This window comes from Phaseolus vulgaris, chromosome 2 (genome assembly GCF_051622355.1).
Source record: "Phaseolus vulgaris cultivar YP4 chromosome 2, ASM5162235v1, whole genome shotgun sequence".
NCBI lineage: Eukaryota > Viridiplantae > Streptophyta > Magnoliopsida > Fabales > Fabaceae > Phaseolus > Phaseolus vulgaris.
The window spans coordinates 43,242,808-43,261,086 of NC_143499.1; the positions used below are offsets into that span (position 1 = coordinate 43,242,808).

Sequence of the window (18,279 nt, forward strand, 5' to 3'; positions counted from 1 at the left end):
TTCCAACATAATCCAAATCCAACATATATAATCCAAACTATCCAACATATATCATCCAAACTAATTTCAAACATGATATATCGCACCAATATTATGCGTTGCAACTATAATATTCATTAGAACAATCAAACATCATCCAATGCAATGACTCAATCATAAAACAAAATTCAAAAGTAATTTCAAGTTCAAACTTAATCAAATTCAAACATAACATAATTCAAAAATTCAAATCAAGTTGAAATATAATCAACAATCCAAATGAACTTGAAACATAATCCAAGATCCAAAACTTTAAGATAAATTATCCAAACTAAACCAAAATAAAGTAGAAACATAGTCCAAATGAAGTTCAACTTTTTGAAGTTCCTAATAATAAACATAATCGATATCTTCATGTGGCATTGTTCATGTTGTTTTTCTTGTCGGTTTGGTGGTTGTTGTCACTTCTGCACTTGTTCAAATTGTTGTTGTTACTTCTGCACTTGTTCAAATTTCAAATGCACTTTGTGCATAACCAATGATTTCAATTGTCGACTAAGTCTCTCACTGTCTTCCTCTTCCCTATAATTTCAGACTTGTTATTTAAGCTACAGAATGTTGGGTGATTGTTGTAGTTCAAATGTGCTTCATGCATGAAGTGAAAAGAAAGGAAAGACGACACTAACCAATTATTTCAATTGTCGATTAAGTCTCTCGTTGTCTTCTCTATAATTTCGGACTTGTTCCTTTACCTATAGAATGTATTTTGAATCATGAGAGGAAGTCGAACCTCCATGATGTTTCAGACTATCACTTAATTTAATCTATGGACAAGTTCTCCAACCTCCGATCTTTCTTCTTTTCACCTGCAACAAGAAGTCAACTTTTAGTCCTTATTCTATCTTCCTTTGCAGGGATCTATGTGGGATGATTCAGATTGTCCAGTATAAGATGCTGCCTCAAATCTAGCTTGAGAAAATCTACTCTAAAAATCTCCCTGTTATTTTGTTTTCATAGATTAAAATTATCTCATATATACAATACACATCCAAAATAAACAGGAAAGAATCAAACTCACCTGTGTTCATCTCGATCTTTCATGAAAATATCTCGATCTTTCATGAAAATAGACAGAGTTCACAACACCAAAAGATGCACCAATGTCATAAAAAAACTGAATTCTGAATGTGACTGTCCATCTTTTTGGGAAACAATCCATTCTTCTACACAACAACAACACCCTCCGAGTTAGCATAAATTGTTGCAAGATTCTTACTAGCTCTCGTCTTCTTCCTCCTTTCCATATTCTTACTCATTCCTTCACTAGGATTCACTACCAAACTTGAATTGTGGTCCACTCCAATGGCCTGCAGCCCCTGATTGACATCAACCTGGTTATTATTGGGAAGCAAGTTTACAGCAATGCCCAGAGGATTAACACTTATAATCTCCTCGATCTTCTGCTTCCTCATCTTCTTCACCACAGCCCCATCCAAACTCTGTTGCATGTTAAGTTTGACATCATGGGGGAGACGACTGCAAATTGAAGCATTCCCTTTCTGGCAAGCAAGGTGTTCCTTAATCCTACGAATCCCACCACCCTCGAACATCTTCAAAAAATATATGCACTTCAGTTGCACCTTGTCACTATTCTTAAACATCTGGACATGTTTCCATATTGGGTCATGTTTTTGTGAGGTAATTGGCACCAGCCTAGGAGAGTGGATTGTAACAAATTGCATGCATGCCAAGTAGAGGTAGCAGGGGCCTACTTCTCTGTTCTCTTTCAATGTCTATCTCTTCAGCACTCTGTGAGTGCTAATCAAGAACCATTGGTATCACCATTAAAACAATGTCGTGGTAACAATTTCCTATCAATAATAAACAAAAACTAAACTAAGCTTACAGCACCAGAACAAGAGTCAATTAAAACAGAAAAAACAAATGAACATTAGCAAGATTAAATTTCAGTCGAATGCAATTTATTCACAAAAATCCTCAATTAACACCAAACGAAATTTGTTTAAAATTCTTTCAACACGTATATAAACAAAACACTAAAACATTGATAGCATACAAAAGTGAATTCGAATACACAAACAAACGGAATAAGTGGATGGAGTGAGAGATATGATTTGGAATCTACAGTGGAAAGGAAAACAAATTAGAAAAATAAAAATCCTAGATAATGGAAAAACGCTTACTTGTTGGCGCCAAAGGTTACAGAATCATCAGATCGGCGAGGGCTGTCTTGAAAACAACATCGAATCAATCCAAATCGCAGGCTTCGATTCATTGCTCTCATGGACGATCACATTCACAACTTGCGTGGAAAGTTGGATGGGAATGGAGATTTGTTCAGTGATTTGTGGATTTAGGGTTTTGAGACACCTCTAAGAATTTTTGGAACAAAGGCATTCTTGGGGTTTTTGAGAATCAAGATTTTTCACAATTAAGGATTTCTGAAACTCTTTTGGACTCGAGAACCTGTAGGGAGATTTGGGATGAAGATTAAATCCATTTTATGTTTTTAATTTGGAAAAGTTTTATTAACACTGGAAGAACATACATTTCACAATCAAATATAATAATATAATAATTTTACTTTTATTTTACCATGCATCTTGTTTGAGTCGTGATATATTGATATATTCATGTCCTCTAACACTAACATACATTGTAAACTCTCAATGACATGATAGAGTAACATTGTGATGCAATAACAACGTGAACTTTAAAATAGGATAAAAAAATATATATTATATCGTTTCTTAGAACTGATGTAATATGTTTTTTATTCAGAATGACACATATTACATTGGTTAAGTTATTTAATCGATGTAATATATGATCTATATTAAAAAAAATTGTTTTCTTTTTCATAAAGAGTGGTGGATCGTAAACGTCACATAGGTAATCACTTACACAGGTAACCAGTTTCGGATGTGTCAGTATATGTGGAAGAACTTGTGGTTGGGTAACCAGTTCTGGTAGGGTTATTACATCGGTTAAGCTATCTAACCGATGTAATATATGATTTTTACATCGATTAAGTCATCTAACCGATGTAATATATGTTTTTTATTAAAAAAAATGATTTTTTTCATGAAGAGTTGGTGACCATAAACCTCACATAGGTAACCACTTACACACATGGATAACCAATTTTGTGTGCGTCACATAAGTAACCACTTACAAACACATAGGTAACCAGTTTTATGTGTGCTACGGGTCATATATTATAATATAAAGTCAGTGTCACATCCTCACCAAATATTACGTCTGCAACATCAATTAATACGATCCAAGCGATATCGTATTAATGACATAGGGGTTAATAAAACATTTTTCTCTTGTTTTGCCATGCTCCCTCCATCCATAAGAAAGTCAACTATTTCTTGGAGTGCAATAGCTTTGTTTAACCTTAACTTTCAAATTTTCACAAAATCATGTCTAATTTGTTTTCCTTGCATATCTTATATTGTCTTAATCCTAAACTTATATATATATATATATATATATATATATATATATATATTATGAATGGGTAACGAGACAATCCACAAACTTTATATATATAATTATATTACAACTTTAATATTATTATTTTAATATTTTTATCATTTAATTGTAATTTTTTTTATTATTATATTTTTTTAAAATCCATTTTTACGAATTTATCTTGTATAATGAAAAAATGATAAAAGGATTGAAATGTATTTCTATTACAGGAAGCATTGGAAGATATGTTCTGAGCCTGAACCCTTCTCTTTGCACTGTCACAAAAGTCAATAGTATAGATTTATATGGTAAAATGAATTCAAACAATTTTGTTATAGGCTCCTTATAACTTCATTGGTATAGATTGAGAATTTTTCAAACAAAAACTTTAGGATGATATAAAAAAACTACTATTCAAAATTATATTTTAATATTGATTAAAATAAACAAAGTTGATATCTTAATAAAAATATATGTACTCTTTTAGTTTATAAATAAATATTAAAACCGGAAAATATTAACTAATATCGCAAAGTATCAATTAATTCATTGGAAAATAAAATATTTTGTTTTATTTTTTTAGAGATAAAAATATTTCTATTAAAAATTATTATATTGAAAAATGCTTAACTCTTTTTTTCTTAATAAATTAAAAATATTCAATAAATTGCATTTAATGTTGCTTAATCCATGCCCTCAAGACGCATAAGATTATAGGTTAGGAAGAGTTTTCTCATAATTGGTATAAAAGAAACTCATATAAATAATATGCAACATTAATTCCTTTAATTTCCAAAATTGCAAAATTGACATTTTTTTATCTCTCTGACAATATCAAAACAATGAGCAGTTTAATAATGACTAATGATTATTTTATTCTTAAAATTAGAAAAATAGTAACTAGACTATTCATGTTTTAGTTATTTAAAAAACTAAAATAAGTTTTTTATAATTTCAAGAGTTAAAGCATTAATTCAATGTATTACTCTTCCTTTGTTGTCTTGTGACCTTTTGACTTAATGGTCTATGCATTCGTCTGAACTCTAACAAGTGGATGATTTCTCCCTTAATTTATGCACAATATAAAAATGGGACGCGTGTAGAACAAATGTAAATAATTGAACCCTTTTGATTCTCTTCCTCAGGCTTATGGTGCAGAGATGGTTAAGATGAATCTGAGCCGTTGACTGGGCTATCACACAGTTATCGGAGATGAGAGATGTATTAAACGGTGGAGATTAAAATAGTTGAAGTGAGGCATAGATAAGCAGTGAAATTGTACCATCTGAAACGGGCCATGTGATAGATCACCGTCTCCTACTACTTTGGCAGCACACAATTCCACTCGAACACTACCATTTTCCCACTTCACTCACTCGCCAATAGTGCAAACTATAAAATCCTACCCTTACTTATCACACTACCCTTCCCTTCCCTTTTTTCTTTCTTCCCTTCCCAAATCTTGATGCTAATAAATTCGCATGTGACCCTTCTATGTATTAATTACTATATAGCTAGATCTTAGGGAGCCTCTGTTTGTAGATCTTGAAGCAGAAACCAGGAAAACCAATGCCTCAACTTAATCTCAGAAAGGTACTACTGTTCTCTGTTCTGTTATTCCTTTCTCTATCTATTTGCTTCAGTTCTTGTTTCGAACATCAATGTGAGACCACACACTTGTCTAGTACGAGAAGAATGTTGGGTGCAGAAAAACAAGAGCTAGAGAAACCTTTCAAAAAGAAAACCACCACCCAATCCGCCAAAAATCAGACCAAGCTCATCAAACCCACTGCTCTATCTTCAAAGAACCAAACCAAGACAATCAAATCCGACAACATTTCCTCCAAAAACCAAGCAAAAACCCTCAAATCCAATATCCTTTCCTCCAAAAACCAAACCAAAACCACAAAATTACCCAACAACACTTCCACCAAAAACCAAACCAAGCCACTCAAGCTTAGCCCCACCAATTCAACTTCCAAAGCCAAACCTACCACCGTCACTGCCGTCAAGAAACTCAACAACTCCACCGCCACAAAGATCAAGAAGCTCAACGTCACCTCAAAATCCCCAACATCAAAATCCAGCACGCTTTCCACTTCAAAACCATTGGATCTCGCGAAAGCAGGTAACAAAACCACAAAAGCGACCAAATACGACGACAACAAAAACAACAAGCAAGCTAAAACAGCAAAAGCAGATCAAAGTCACGAGGCAGCAGACAAGAAGCAAAAGACTCCACTGCTACAAACCAAGAAGAAACCTACGAAACAGGCACCAGCGAGTTGGATTCTGGAGGAGGAAGATGATTTGGTTTCAGAGTTCACAGATCTACCGAACAAGTTCCACCAAACACTCCTCCCCGACCTCGAACGATTCTCAACCACTTCCAAAGCCTACCTCACCAAAGCCAATAACGAAATGACGAAAGGCTTCAAACCCTACGTCGGAAAAAAATATGCACCCACCGTCGCCACCGTCATTTCATGCTTCTTCGTATTGATCCCTTTGCTCTTAGTTTCTCTCCTCTGCTCAAGACTCAAAGCCTATTTCTCCCTCCAGAAAATCTTGATCTTCATCCAAGTCTACCTCTCTATCTACTTCACCGTTCTCTGCGTCACATCGTTGTTCACCGGTCTTGAACCACTCAAATTTCTATACTCTACTTCGCCGTCCACGTATCTGTGCCTGCAGGTGCTGCAAACTCTCGCTTACGTCTTCTATCTACTGCTCCTCCTCATGTACCTCGTCCTCGTGTTCTCCACCGACTGTGGGCTGGGCTCCAAGTTCTTGGGCCTGGCCCAGGTCTTCGTGGGCTTCGCCGTTGGGCTGCATTACTACGTGACGGTGTTCCACAGGGTGGTCTTGCAGCAACCGCCCAAGACGAATTGGAAGATCCACGGGATTTATGCCACGTGTTTTCTCCTCATTTGCGTTCTTGCCACAGCTGATAGAAGGAAAAAGACTTACGTGGAAGAGGGCGGAGGAGAAGGCAAGAAAAATTAATGTATTTTTTACTGTTTTTTTTTTCTGATTTCAATTCGATTCAATTTAATAATTAAAGCAATATCCAAAAGCAACCCAGAAAGCTTGTTCTGTAAATAAGACCACATGACGGCGACAACACTTTCATGCTTCCTATTTTTTATCAAAAACGGAACTGTTTTATTGTCCAAGTACAATTTGCAAACTTTACTTATTTTATTTAAATAACTAAATTTACTATACTTTCATCAAATTATAAATATGCCATATAGTTAAGAATTATTAAAATTTCTAATTAGTTTGTGCCCTTCGACAAGTTTAGGCCAACCAACGTTGATAATAATGGCAGATCGTTGTTATGATTGGCATCTTGAAACATTATTTTCTTCAGTTTTTCTATTAACAGCGCGTAATTGATTTGTGTACATCTTTTCCATGAACAGGCCAAAAGTTTAACATCTTATTAAGAGTACACTATATAAAGAATAATTTAATTATTTAAGTTTTTAGCTTAATGTACAGTTTTTATAGTTGGCCACCGACAGTTTATGATGTCACATTGACATGTGCCACGTGGGAGCTAGTAATGCAACCAACTGGAGTTTGTTTGGAAGTGTCTTGGGCCATTTAGGGCACAACAGCCTCATCAAAGTCATCATTTTCTCATTCATACAAACCCTCCTCCAAGTCGGTGTATGGTGATTAAATTCAATAATGATATTTCACCACATACTTAATTTTGGTTGTTTAAAGTTTGCATATCACTAATCATTGTATTAATATCTTAAAAATTTAAGACTAATGATACAAATAAATCTTTCGAATCCATTTTCTGAAGTTTTGTCCATGTTGTAAAATGTTATCTGTTTAATTTTTTACTACATTTTTCATTAATACTAAGGATTAAAATTGATCCCATTTTACAAAATCCAGGATTAAAATTTTTTAAATTAAAATTAAAGCAATCGATGCTTAAAATTCAAATAATGAAAATGTTTTAATTAGAACTTTGGATACCCAGAAGAACTCGTTTGCGTCTTTTCTATCAAAAGCCTCGTGGTTTGAGAATTCTACCATGATTAAAGTAACATATATTATAAGTTTTACTAATTCACTTACGTAAATCAGGCATAACTTAGTCCTGTATATTATAAGTTATAAGATTTGGCTCCAATAAGTTTAATAATACTAAAGAAAAATATGTCTTCTATATTTTGTCCAAAACTCTAACAATACTATCTCCAACATTACCATCAGTATCTTCCTCTTTCTCATATGAAAAGTATGGATCATTAATATTGATATAAAAATTGTTTTATCAAACATTTATTATTAAATAAAAAATATAATTGATAGTTAAAAGTATTTTTTTTTCATTTAAAAATATAGTAGTTGAAGCACTATGATTCGATTATATTTTAATTCACTTGATTAAGGTCACGATGTAATTACAATCTACTCAACAACAATTGTCCCACTAAAAAAGAAACTCGTGATATTGACTTTAATACTAATTGTTAGAATGAAAGTTTAGCACTAGGTCAAAAGTTATACTTAAAAGGAATAATACATTTTTTGTACTTAAAAGTAGAGTAGTATATTTATCACCATTCGATTGTGATTTTATCCACCTCTAACAAAAAGTATAAATTATCAATATTAAATGCATTAATAGTTGGATTAGTTGAACTTGATCCATCCATTTAAGTCAATATTTTCATCATCTTCTTCATCTTGAACTTTTCAACCTTAACATTACATCCTTTTTCACTTATGCATTCATCAAAAGACTCAAAATCATTAAATGGGAGAGCCCAACAAAACTAATTATTTTATTTCTAACTTCTAAGTTATAAATCTCACAAACTAAATATTTTGTATTTGTCTCGAGTAAATGATTTTTTTTCATGAACTTATAATTAAATATTAAATTTTAATAATTATATAAACAAGGTATAGAAAATTAAAAATGATAGATAATTTGATAAGTTTGAATTAACATTTCGAACAAACTTTAATTATGCTCATAAGAAAATCACAAGTCAAGAAAACAAATAATAAACCTCTGAATTTTGAAATTTCATCCCCAATTATTAGAGGATACAGATACCAGAGTTACAGAAGGATCCTAATATTAATTGGGAGTCTTTTCTAATTATTAATTGTTTCTCTTTATAAAAAAGAATAATTAGGTGTCTTTTCTAATTATCAGTTGCTTCTCTTTATAAAAAAGAATAATTAGGTGTCTTTTCTAATTATCAGTTGCTTCTCTTTATAGAAAAGAATAATTGAGTGTCTTTTCTAATTATCAGTTATTTCTCTTTATAGAAGGGAATAACCTTTATTTTATCTTTGTGTGCTATGATTCTAGTATTTAATATTGATTATTTCCTTCTTTAGTTAAACACTAGAATGAGTGCATTACTTGTATATATTCAGACCATTTATTTTGATTTGAATAATAAGAAAGAAGAGATATTCATTCTCATATCCTTTGTCTTTAGTTTACTCTTTTGTTCATCTATGTTCCCTTTTTTTCTCTGCTTGCTACATTTATTCATGGGTGAAGTTGATGATCCCTCACAAGATCTTAGTTCACCTTACCATGTTAGTTCATCAGATAATCCTTCATTTCTTATTATCACTATTATTCTTGAGGGACCAAATTATCATCATTGGTCTCGTTCGTTTCAAATGAGCCTAATTTCAAAGAACAAAATAGGTTTCATTGATGGAACTATAGATCCCAATCGTACCAATTCATTGTTTCCAACATGGCAGAGGGCCAATATGTTGGTTGTTTCGTGGATTCTCAAGGTTGTTTCTCAATCCATCGCGCAGAGCATCATTTGTATGGACAATGCCTTTGACATATGGAATGATTTAAAGAAAAGGTTCTCACAAGGAGACATGATTCGTATTTCTGATATCCAGGAGATGATTTCTTCTTTTAAACAAGGTGAGTTGACTGTTACAAACTATTTCACTCAGTTAAAAATTCTTTGGGATGAACTTTATCTTTTCCGCCCGCTATCCGCTTCTTCATGTGCCTCTAAATGCAATACTCTTGTGAATGTTTCTAAATATAAAACACAAGACCAGATTATCAAATTTCTAAGGGGGCTAAATGATAATTATTCGACTGTGAGAACTCAAATTCTATTGATGAACCCTTTGCCATCCTTGAATAAAGTTTGCTCTCTTGTTACACAACAAGAGAGGCAAATATTTGGTGATCAATCCAAGACAATGATTGCTACTAGCAAAGGAGGTTATAAAAACAATGCTACAACCTATGACAGAGGTGCTGGATACGAAAGAGGAAGCAATGGAAGAGGATATACTTCCAAAATTTGTAGTCATTGTGGAAGAACAGGGCATACCATTGATACATGCTATAAAAAGCATGGCTTTCTTCCTCATTTCAAGTTCAAAAATCAGAACCATGATCAGAGTCATACTAATGCAGTTTTTCAGAATACAAATTTCAATAATAATGAGCAGAATCATGAAGGTTCAAAGTCAGAAGTGGAGTCTCAACAAATTGGTTTTACTCCTGAGCAGTATCAAACATTGTTAGCTCTTTTACAACAGACCAAATCCAGTGGCAATTCTTCTAATCAAGTCTCTATTATTCCCTCCAATCCCTCCAATCAAACAGGTAATAATTTTATTTCTTCTTTTAGTTCTTGGATTATTGATAGTGGTGCTACTAATCACATTTGTTCATCCTTAACTTATTTCACTTCATATCATCAAATTGATCCTATTTATGTCAAATTACCAAATGGAAATCAAGTCATTGTCAATTATTCTGGAAGTGTTTTTCTCAATCAAAATCATGTCATGGACAATGTTTTGTACATTCCTTGCTTCAATTTTAATCTTCTTTCCGTAGCAAAATTGATTGATAAATTATCTTGTGTTCTTACCTTTGACTCTAATGGTTGTCACATTTAGGACAAAATAACAATGAAGATGATTGGAAACGCTAAGACGCAAGATAGACTTTATATACTCAGGATCCCATCTTACCAGAAATTTCAAATTAAACCCCTTGAATGTACACACACCATCAATATTGTTAATGTCAGTGCTAGTGATCTAGAAACCCTTTGGCATTTTCGATTAGGTCATATTTTAAATAAATGTATTGATGTTATCAAGAATAAATTTCCTTTTGTTAAATATAACAAATCTTTTGTTTGTGATGTTTGTCATTTTGCAAAGCAAAAAAGACTTTCTTTTCCTATTAGTACATCTAAATAAAAAAAAAAATTTTGATTTGATTCATGTAGATGTTTGGGGACCATACTCAATACCATCAGTTCATGGTCATAAATATTTATTGACCATAGTTGATGACTATTCGAGGTATACATGGATTTTTCTTTTGAAACAAAAATCTGAAGTTGTTAAGGTTTTGGAAAATTTTGTTATTTTTGTTCAAACACAATTTGAGACAACAATAAAAACAATAAGAAGTGATAATGGAACTGAATTTTTCATGACTAATTTTTTTGTCAGTAAAGGAATAATACATCAAACATCATGTGTCAATACTCCACAACAAAATAGTATAGTTGAAAGGAAACATGGTCATTTATTAGATGTAGCAAGAGCTCTTATGATACAATCTCATTTACCCAAAATTTATTGGTCATATTCTGTGATACATGCTGCGCATATTATAAACATGTTTCCCACACCTGTTTTAAATTATTCTTCTCCTCATGAAATGCTTTTCAAAATTGATGCAAATTTTAATGGATTAAAGGTGTTTGGTTCTTTATGTTATGCTAGCACCTTGTCAACAAATAGAAGAAAATTTGATCCAAGAGCATCAAAATGTGTTTTTATTGGTTTTCAACGGGGGACAAAATGATATATTTTGTTGAATATTTAATCAAGAGAAATTTTTGTGTCTAGGGATGTTGTCTTTTATGAACATGTTTTTCCATACCAAAGGGTTCAAGATACTAGTAATGAAACTAACAATCCCGATATTAATGATCAAATTTTGTTTGCTGAAGATCAATTTGTCTTAAGTCAACCATCACAAGCCATTCTTGCACCTTGTGATAATACACCTTGTGATAATGTTGAAAATAGCAGTGATAATAATTGTGAGTCACAAATTGAGGTTTCAGAAGGAAATTGTTCCCATATAGACCAAAACCTCAATGAAAATCATGATATAGAACAAAGTTCTGAATCAGATCCATTTGTCCGAATGAGCACAAGAATAAAAAAATCACCTGAGTATTTAAAGGATTATCATTGTAATCTTAATGTTTCCAGTACATCTTCAAGCGTTAAATATCCTTCGAATTTTGTTTTGTCTTATAGCAATTTATCACCTTCTTACAAATCTTTTGTTATGTCTCTTTCTTCACATGTTGAGCCAAACACTTATTCTGAAGCTGTGAAACATGACTGTTGGAGAAAAACTATACAATGTGAGATATCTGCTTTAGAGTCAAATCAAACTTGGGAGACTACTCTTCTGCCTCAGAACAAAGCTGCCATAGGTTGCAAATGGGTATTCAAAATAAAATATAAGGTTGATGGAACAATTGAAAGGTATAAAGCAAAAGGGATATACACAAACAGAAGGCATTGACTACCTCGATACTTTCTCTCCAGTAGCAAAGATGACCACCATAAGGTTGCTTCTTTCTTTAGCTTCTATTTATAATTGGGAATTGAAACAATTAGACATAAACAATGCCTTTTTACATGGAGATTTGAAAGAAGATGTATACATGGTTGCTCCTCCTGGATTGACTTCTATTCCACCAGGAAAAGTTTGTAAACTAAAAAAGGCTTTATATGGCCTTAAACAAGCCAGCAGATAATGGTTTGCCAAATTGTCATCCTTTTTGCTTTCTATGGGATATACTCAATCTACGAATGATCATTCCTTGTTCATTAATTCTTTTGAAGGATCTTTTACAGCATTATTGGTATATGTGGATGATATAATATTGGCAGAAATGATAAAGAAGAGATTGTTCGAATTAAACAAGCCTTGAATTAGACATTCAAGATTAAAGATCTTGGGAATTTAAGATACTTTCTTGGTCTCGAAATAGCAAGAAGTAAGACAGGAATAATGGTAAATCAAAAGAAATATGCATTGGAATTATTAACCGATGCAGGTCTTTTAGCCTGCAAACCTGCACCCACTCCTATTGATAATCATGAGAAATTCTCTTCTACTGGAAGTATTCCTTTCACAGATATTCAAGCCTGCAGAAGATTGATTGGAAGGCTTATGTATCTCACTAATACCCGACCTGACATAACATTTTATGTGCAACAACTTTCTCAGTTTCTTGCTAAGCCTACAATTGCTCACTATAATGCAGCAAATAGAATTCTCAGATATATCAAAGGGGCTCCAAGTCTTGTGTACTGGTAGGCACCGGACGAACGCACGTGGCCGACCGGCCTTATACACTAAATGGAAACGAACGCACGTGGCCGACCGGCCTTATACACTAAATGGAAACGAACGCACGTGGCCGACCGGCCGTATACACAATAAATGTAAGGGCATTTATGTGACAAGCTAAGGTGGTTAAGATACACCTCCGAAGAATAAGGAATATGCGTTTAGAGAAGATATGTTCCCCGGGTATTCCGGAGCACGACTGACAAGACATATCCATAACCACCCTGAGCCCAAGGGATAGAAAGCCCATTAGGCAATCCTATAAATACTGTGCTCAAGCCAGAGAAAGGTACGTTTTCATTCACTTACGAAACTGCGCTTAGAATCTCATACTTACTTGAGCGTCGGAGTGCCTTCGCAGGTACCCTCCCCCGCCCGACCGAAGTTGATAGCACGAAGGGACGACCGACCAAAGGAGACAGCAAGAAATGACAGTCGACCAGAGGAGAAGAAGGTCAACACGTCAGCAATTGCACCACGTCAACCGACCGTGCCTGGGCCCCATCTCTCCACTCAGGTACAATTGGCGCCCACCGTGGGGCCGAGGCAAATCTTCAATTTTTGAAGCTATAATGGTTGCGACAAGAAACAACAACGACGCTATGGCAGAACAGATGACTATGATTCAAATCCTCCAAGCTCAGATGGAGGAACTGCGACAAAAGGGGATGGAAGACCATCGTCAACATGAAGAAGATAGACGCCTCCAAGAAGAAGATAGACGCCGCCAAGAAGAAGAAATCGCCTTATTAAGAGAGCAGAATGCACGACTCCAACAACAGGTCGATAATCCCGAACGAGAAGGCCAATCCCATATGGCCGACCGAACCGCCTCTCGCATACCTACACCTGCCAATACCAATCCTGCTTCCAGAGCTGAAACAGTCGAAAGAAAGTCAAGGAAAAGGGGTCATCCTTTTACAGACGAAATTATCACCACTCCACTTCCTGACAAATGGAGAGGCCTCGTCATTAAACTCTATGACGGCTCGACCGACCCGGACGAACACTTAAATATCTACAAGACGCAAATGACTTTGTATACCACAGATAACAATGTGTGGTGTAAAGTATTTCCCACGTCGCTCCAGGGAGAACCTCTTACCTGGTTCACAGAGCTGCCTCCAAACTCCATTAACGATTTTGACACCCTAGCCGCAAAATTCTCCACTCAATATGCCACTAGCCGACCGCATCACATGTCCTCCATGTCTCTCCTAGCGGTACAACAAGAAAAAGGTGAATCTCTTAGAACCTTTCTAGATAGGTTCAACAAAGCATGCATGAACATCCGAGGGCTCAAACAAGAGGTTGCATTGCACCATTTGGTCTCGGCCATCCGACCGAGCCGTTTCACTGAAAGTCTCATCAAGAAACCACCTCAAGACATGGAGGACCTTCGAACTCGAGCAACCAAATTCATGCAAATCGAAGAACACATTGATTACCATCAACGGTTCAAAGCTGTCGGATTCGGAGCCCTTAAAGACCAAACCCAAAGTAAAGAAAGAGAAGTCGAAACCGAACGAACCGTCCGAACCACTCTGAGGTCCGACCGGAATAGGGGAGGCCGAATCCCCAGGTTTAACAGTTACACCCCTTTAACTGTGCCGAGGGGACGAGCCCTAGATGAAGCACTACAAACGGACCTAATCCCGACATTGAAGCAGTATCAAACACCACCGAATGCAGATACTGCTAAGCGTTGTCAATACCATCAGAATTTCGGTCACACGACCGAAGGATGTCAAGCTTTGAAGGATAAAATTGAAGAACTCATCCAAGCTGGCCATTTACGGCAGTTCGTCAAGAGGACAAGGAGTTCAAGATCCCCACCACGGAATACTGACCGTCCTTCCCGTGGTGTCGACCGGTCGTACCGTAACGATTACAAACGCCACACTGACCGTAGCCAGACTTCGCGAAAACGCAGCGAAAGCCCCGTTCGGCGTACACGCCCCCGTAGCACAAGTCCCGACCGAAACGCCCGACCTCGCCAACGAGTCCGCGAATTCATCAACATGATTGCTGGACCCGTTAACTTGGGCGAACCGAACCACGAAACAAATTATATAGCTGGAGGATTTGCCGGTGGCGGGTGCTCAAATTCCGCCCGAAAGAAACATCTTCGTGACATCCAGTCCGCTCATGCTACCACGAGGAAGCGTCCACATATACCTCCGATTACTTTCACTGACGAAGACTTTACAGCCATAGATCCAGCCCAGGACGACCCCATGGTCATCACTGTAGAAATTGACAAGTTCGCAATTGCCAAGACTTTGGTAGATCAGGGTAGCTCGGTCGACATATTGTATTGGGACATTTTCAAGAAAATGCGCATCCCAGAAGCACATATTCAGCCCTATAACGAACAAATTGTAGGGTTCTCAGGTGAGCGGGTCGATACTAAGGGGTACATAGACTTGTACACAACCTTTGGTGAGGAAGACGGCCTCCATAAAACAATAAACGTACGATACCTCCTGGTTAACGCACAAACTTCCTACAACATCCTGCTCGGTCGTCCGTCCATTAACAGATTAAAAGCCATTGTGTCCACTCCACACTTAGCCATGAAATTCCCCTCGGCTAACCACGACATTGCAACCATCCATGTCGATCAAAAAACCGCTAGGGAATGCTATGTAGCAAGTTTGAAAAGTGAGCCAACTCGACGACTCTATACAACCAATACGGACGACCGAGTCCCGCAAAAACGAGGACGTTCCCCCACACGGCGTTCCGGACGACACATGTCCCGTCGTCAAATGATAGCCCTTGTTGACCTCGACCCTCGCATGGACGATCCCCGTATGGAAGCAGGAGAAGACTTGCATCCATTCCCGCTTCGCGATGATCGCCACACTACGCACATCGGTACTTCGCTGAAACCGGACGACCGAATGGCCATCGGGACGACACTTGTTAAAAATTCCGATCTTTTCGCCTGGACGGCCGCTGATATGCCTGGCGTAGACCCACAGGTTATCACTCACCGATTATCACTGTATAGAGAAGCTAAACCAATAGCTCAAAAGAAAAGACATATAGGCGAGGAACGACGTCAAGCCGCACGTGAGGAAGCCGACAAATTGTTACAGGCTGGATTCATTCGGCAGGCCCATTACACCACATGGCTAGCCAACGTGGTTATGGTGAAGAAAGCGAACGGAAAATGGCGTATGTGTGTTGACTACACAGACCTCAATAAAGCTTGCCCAAAAGACTCGTATCCTCTGCCTACCATTGATCGTCTCGTCGACGGTGCAGCCGGACATCACATCCTCAGCTTCCTTGATGCCTACTCTGGCTATAATCAAATCCAAATGCACCCGGCCGACCGGAAGAAGACGGCCTTCATGACTGATTCCGGCAATTTCTACTATGAAGTAATGCCCTTCGGACTCAAAAATGCCGGAGCCACTTATCAAAGACTAATGGACCACGTATTCCACGACATGATTGGTAGGAATGTTGAAGTCTATGTCGATGACATCGTCGTCAAGTCCGACTCATGCAAACAACATATTGCCGACCTAAAAGAAGTTTTTCAGGCCCTCCGCCAACACCAGATGCGACTCAATCCGAACAAGTGTGCGTTCGGCGTCGAAGGGGGGAAGTTCTTAGGTTTTATGCTAACTCATAGAGGCATAGAAGCTAACCCCGAGAAGTGCAAAGCTATCTCCGAAATGCGAAGTCCCAACTCCATTCAGGAAATTCAGAGACTTATCGGCCGACTCACCGCACTATCCAGATTTGTTCCTAAACTCGCCGAACGAACGAGGCCAATCGTCCGACTACTGAAAAAAGCATTCCGCTTCGAGTGGTCGACCGAATGTGAGGAAATTTTCCTCGATTTGAAAACTTTTTTATCAACCCCGCCGGTCATCCAGAAACCGGACGCACGAGAACCCATCATAGTCTACCTCGCCGTTTCACACGAAGCCGTCAGCTCAGCCTTAGTGCAAGAAATTAATTTTGAAGAACGGCCGGTTTACTTCGTCAGCCGCGCCCTTCATGGCGCCGAAATCCGATACCAGACGATCGAAAAGGTAGCCATGGCCCTCATCATTACCGCCCGACGAATGCGTATGTATTTTCAGAATCATCGGATTATTGTTCGGACAAATTACCCTATTGTAAAGATCCTCACTAAACCAGATTTAGCCGGACGAATGATCGGTTGGACGATCGAACTATCCGAATTCCATATTCAGTACCAACCACGCGGAGCGATCAAGTCGCAAGCTCTCGCCGACTTCGCAGCTGAACTCACTACTTCTTCAGCCGAGACCGAACATTCATCATGGATCTTATATGTTGATGGCTCCTCGAACGAGAGGTCGTGCGGCGTTGGAGTTGTTTTGGAAGGCCCCGGCGAGATTGTCATCGAGCAAGCCCTCAAATTCGACTTCAAAGCTTCAAACAACCAGGCCGAATATGAAGCCATATTAGCCGGTCTACGTCTCGCTCAAGAATTAGAAATCACTAAGTTAATTTGCAAAAGTGATTCCCGGCTTGTCATCGGTCAGCTTAACGACGAATATGAAGTCCGAGAAAGCTTTTTACAGCGATACTATCACTTAGTCAAACAGTCGATGAGCACCTTTTCTGAAATTTCTATGCAGCACGTTCGACGCAATCACAATACCCGCGCGGACGCCTTGTCCCGGTTAGCAACCACGAAGTGTAAAGGAATGCATCGGTCGGTCATCCATGTTACGCTTGCACGCCCAAGCATCGACCTACAGGAATGCCTGACGACCGACACGGAATCTACTTGGATTACCCCAATCAAGCAATATTTACTCGACGGCACATGTAGTCCTCTCGGCGAAAAAACCATGAAGCTGCAGGCCGCCCGTTTTTTCTTAATCGGCGACGACCTTTATCGCCGAGGTTATACCCAACCACTCCTTAAATGTTTGACACCAGACCAAGCTTCCTATGTCATCCAAGAGTTGCACGAAGGAATTTGCGGAACTCACTCCGGCGCACGGACAATGGCTGCCAAAGTATTCCGGGCTGGATACTACTGGCCGACCGTCCAAGGTGACTGCACCAATTTCGTACAAAAATGTCTTAAATGCCAAGAGTTTGGCACTTTGTCCCATCAAAAGCCTGAGGAACTCCATTTTATGTTATCACCTTGGTCGTTCGTCCAATGGGGTATGGACATCATTGGTCCTTTCGCCCCCGGTAAAGGCCAGTGTAAATTCTTACTAGTCGGCATTGATTACTTCACCAAGTGGATCGAAGCCGAGCCCCTGACTGCAATCACCGCCCGCAATGTTCAAAATTTCGTATGGAAAAATATCGTTTGCCGCTTCGGGCTTCCACAAATCATCATCACC

General features: G+C 37.6%; 2 protein-coding genes and 1 long non-coding RNA gene across 3 annotated transcripts; 2 read left to right on the forward strand and 1 right to left on the reverse strand.

Moving 5' to 3' along the window:
• Positions 1-158: 158 nt before the first annotated feature.
• Positions 159-2,533, reverse strand: LOC137812312 (uncharacterized). Its single transcript, XR_011081247.2, has 4 exons — positions 2,184-2,533; positions 1,058-1,850; positions 666-845; positions 159-561 (listed from the first exon to the last, which is right to left on the reverse strand). It is a non-coding gene; the product is annotated as an uncharacterized LOC137812312 (long non-coding RNA).
• A 2,118-nt stretch (positions 2,534-4,651) lies between these two features.
• Positions 4,652-6,656, forward strand: LOC137812314 (uncharacterized). Its single transcript, XM_068614244.1, has one exon. It carries the CDS (start codon positions 5,050-5,052, stop codon positions 6,484-6,486), a length of 1,437 nt encoding a protein of 478 aa, XP_068470345.1. The 5' UTR covers positions 4,652-5,049; the 3' UTR covers positions 6,487-6,656.
• Positions 6,657-9,024: 2,368 nt separating this feature from the next.
• LOC137809514 (uncharacterized) lies at positions 9,025-10,460 on the forward strand. The gene is made up of 3 exons (XM_090297961.1): positions 9,025-9,933; positions 10,060-10,126; positions 10,426-10,460. Exons 1-3 carry the CDS (start codon positions 9,025-9,027, stop codon positions 10,458-10,460), a joined length of 1,011 nt encoding a protein of 336 aa, XP_090154087.1.
• The last annotated feature ends 7,819 nt before the right edge of the window (positions 10,461-18,279 follow it).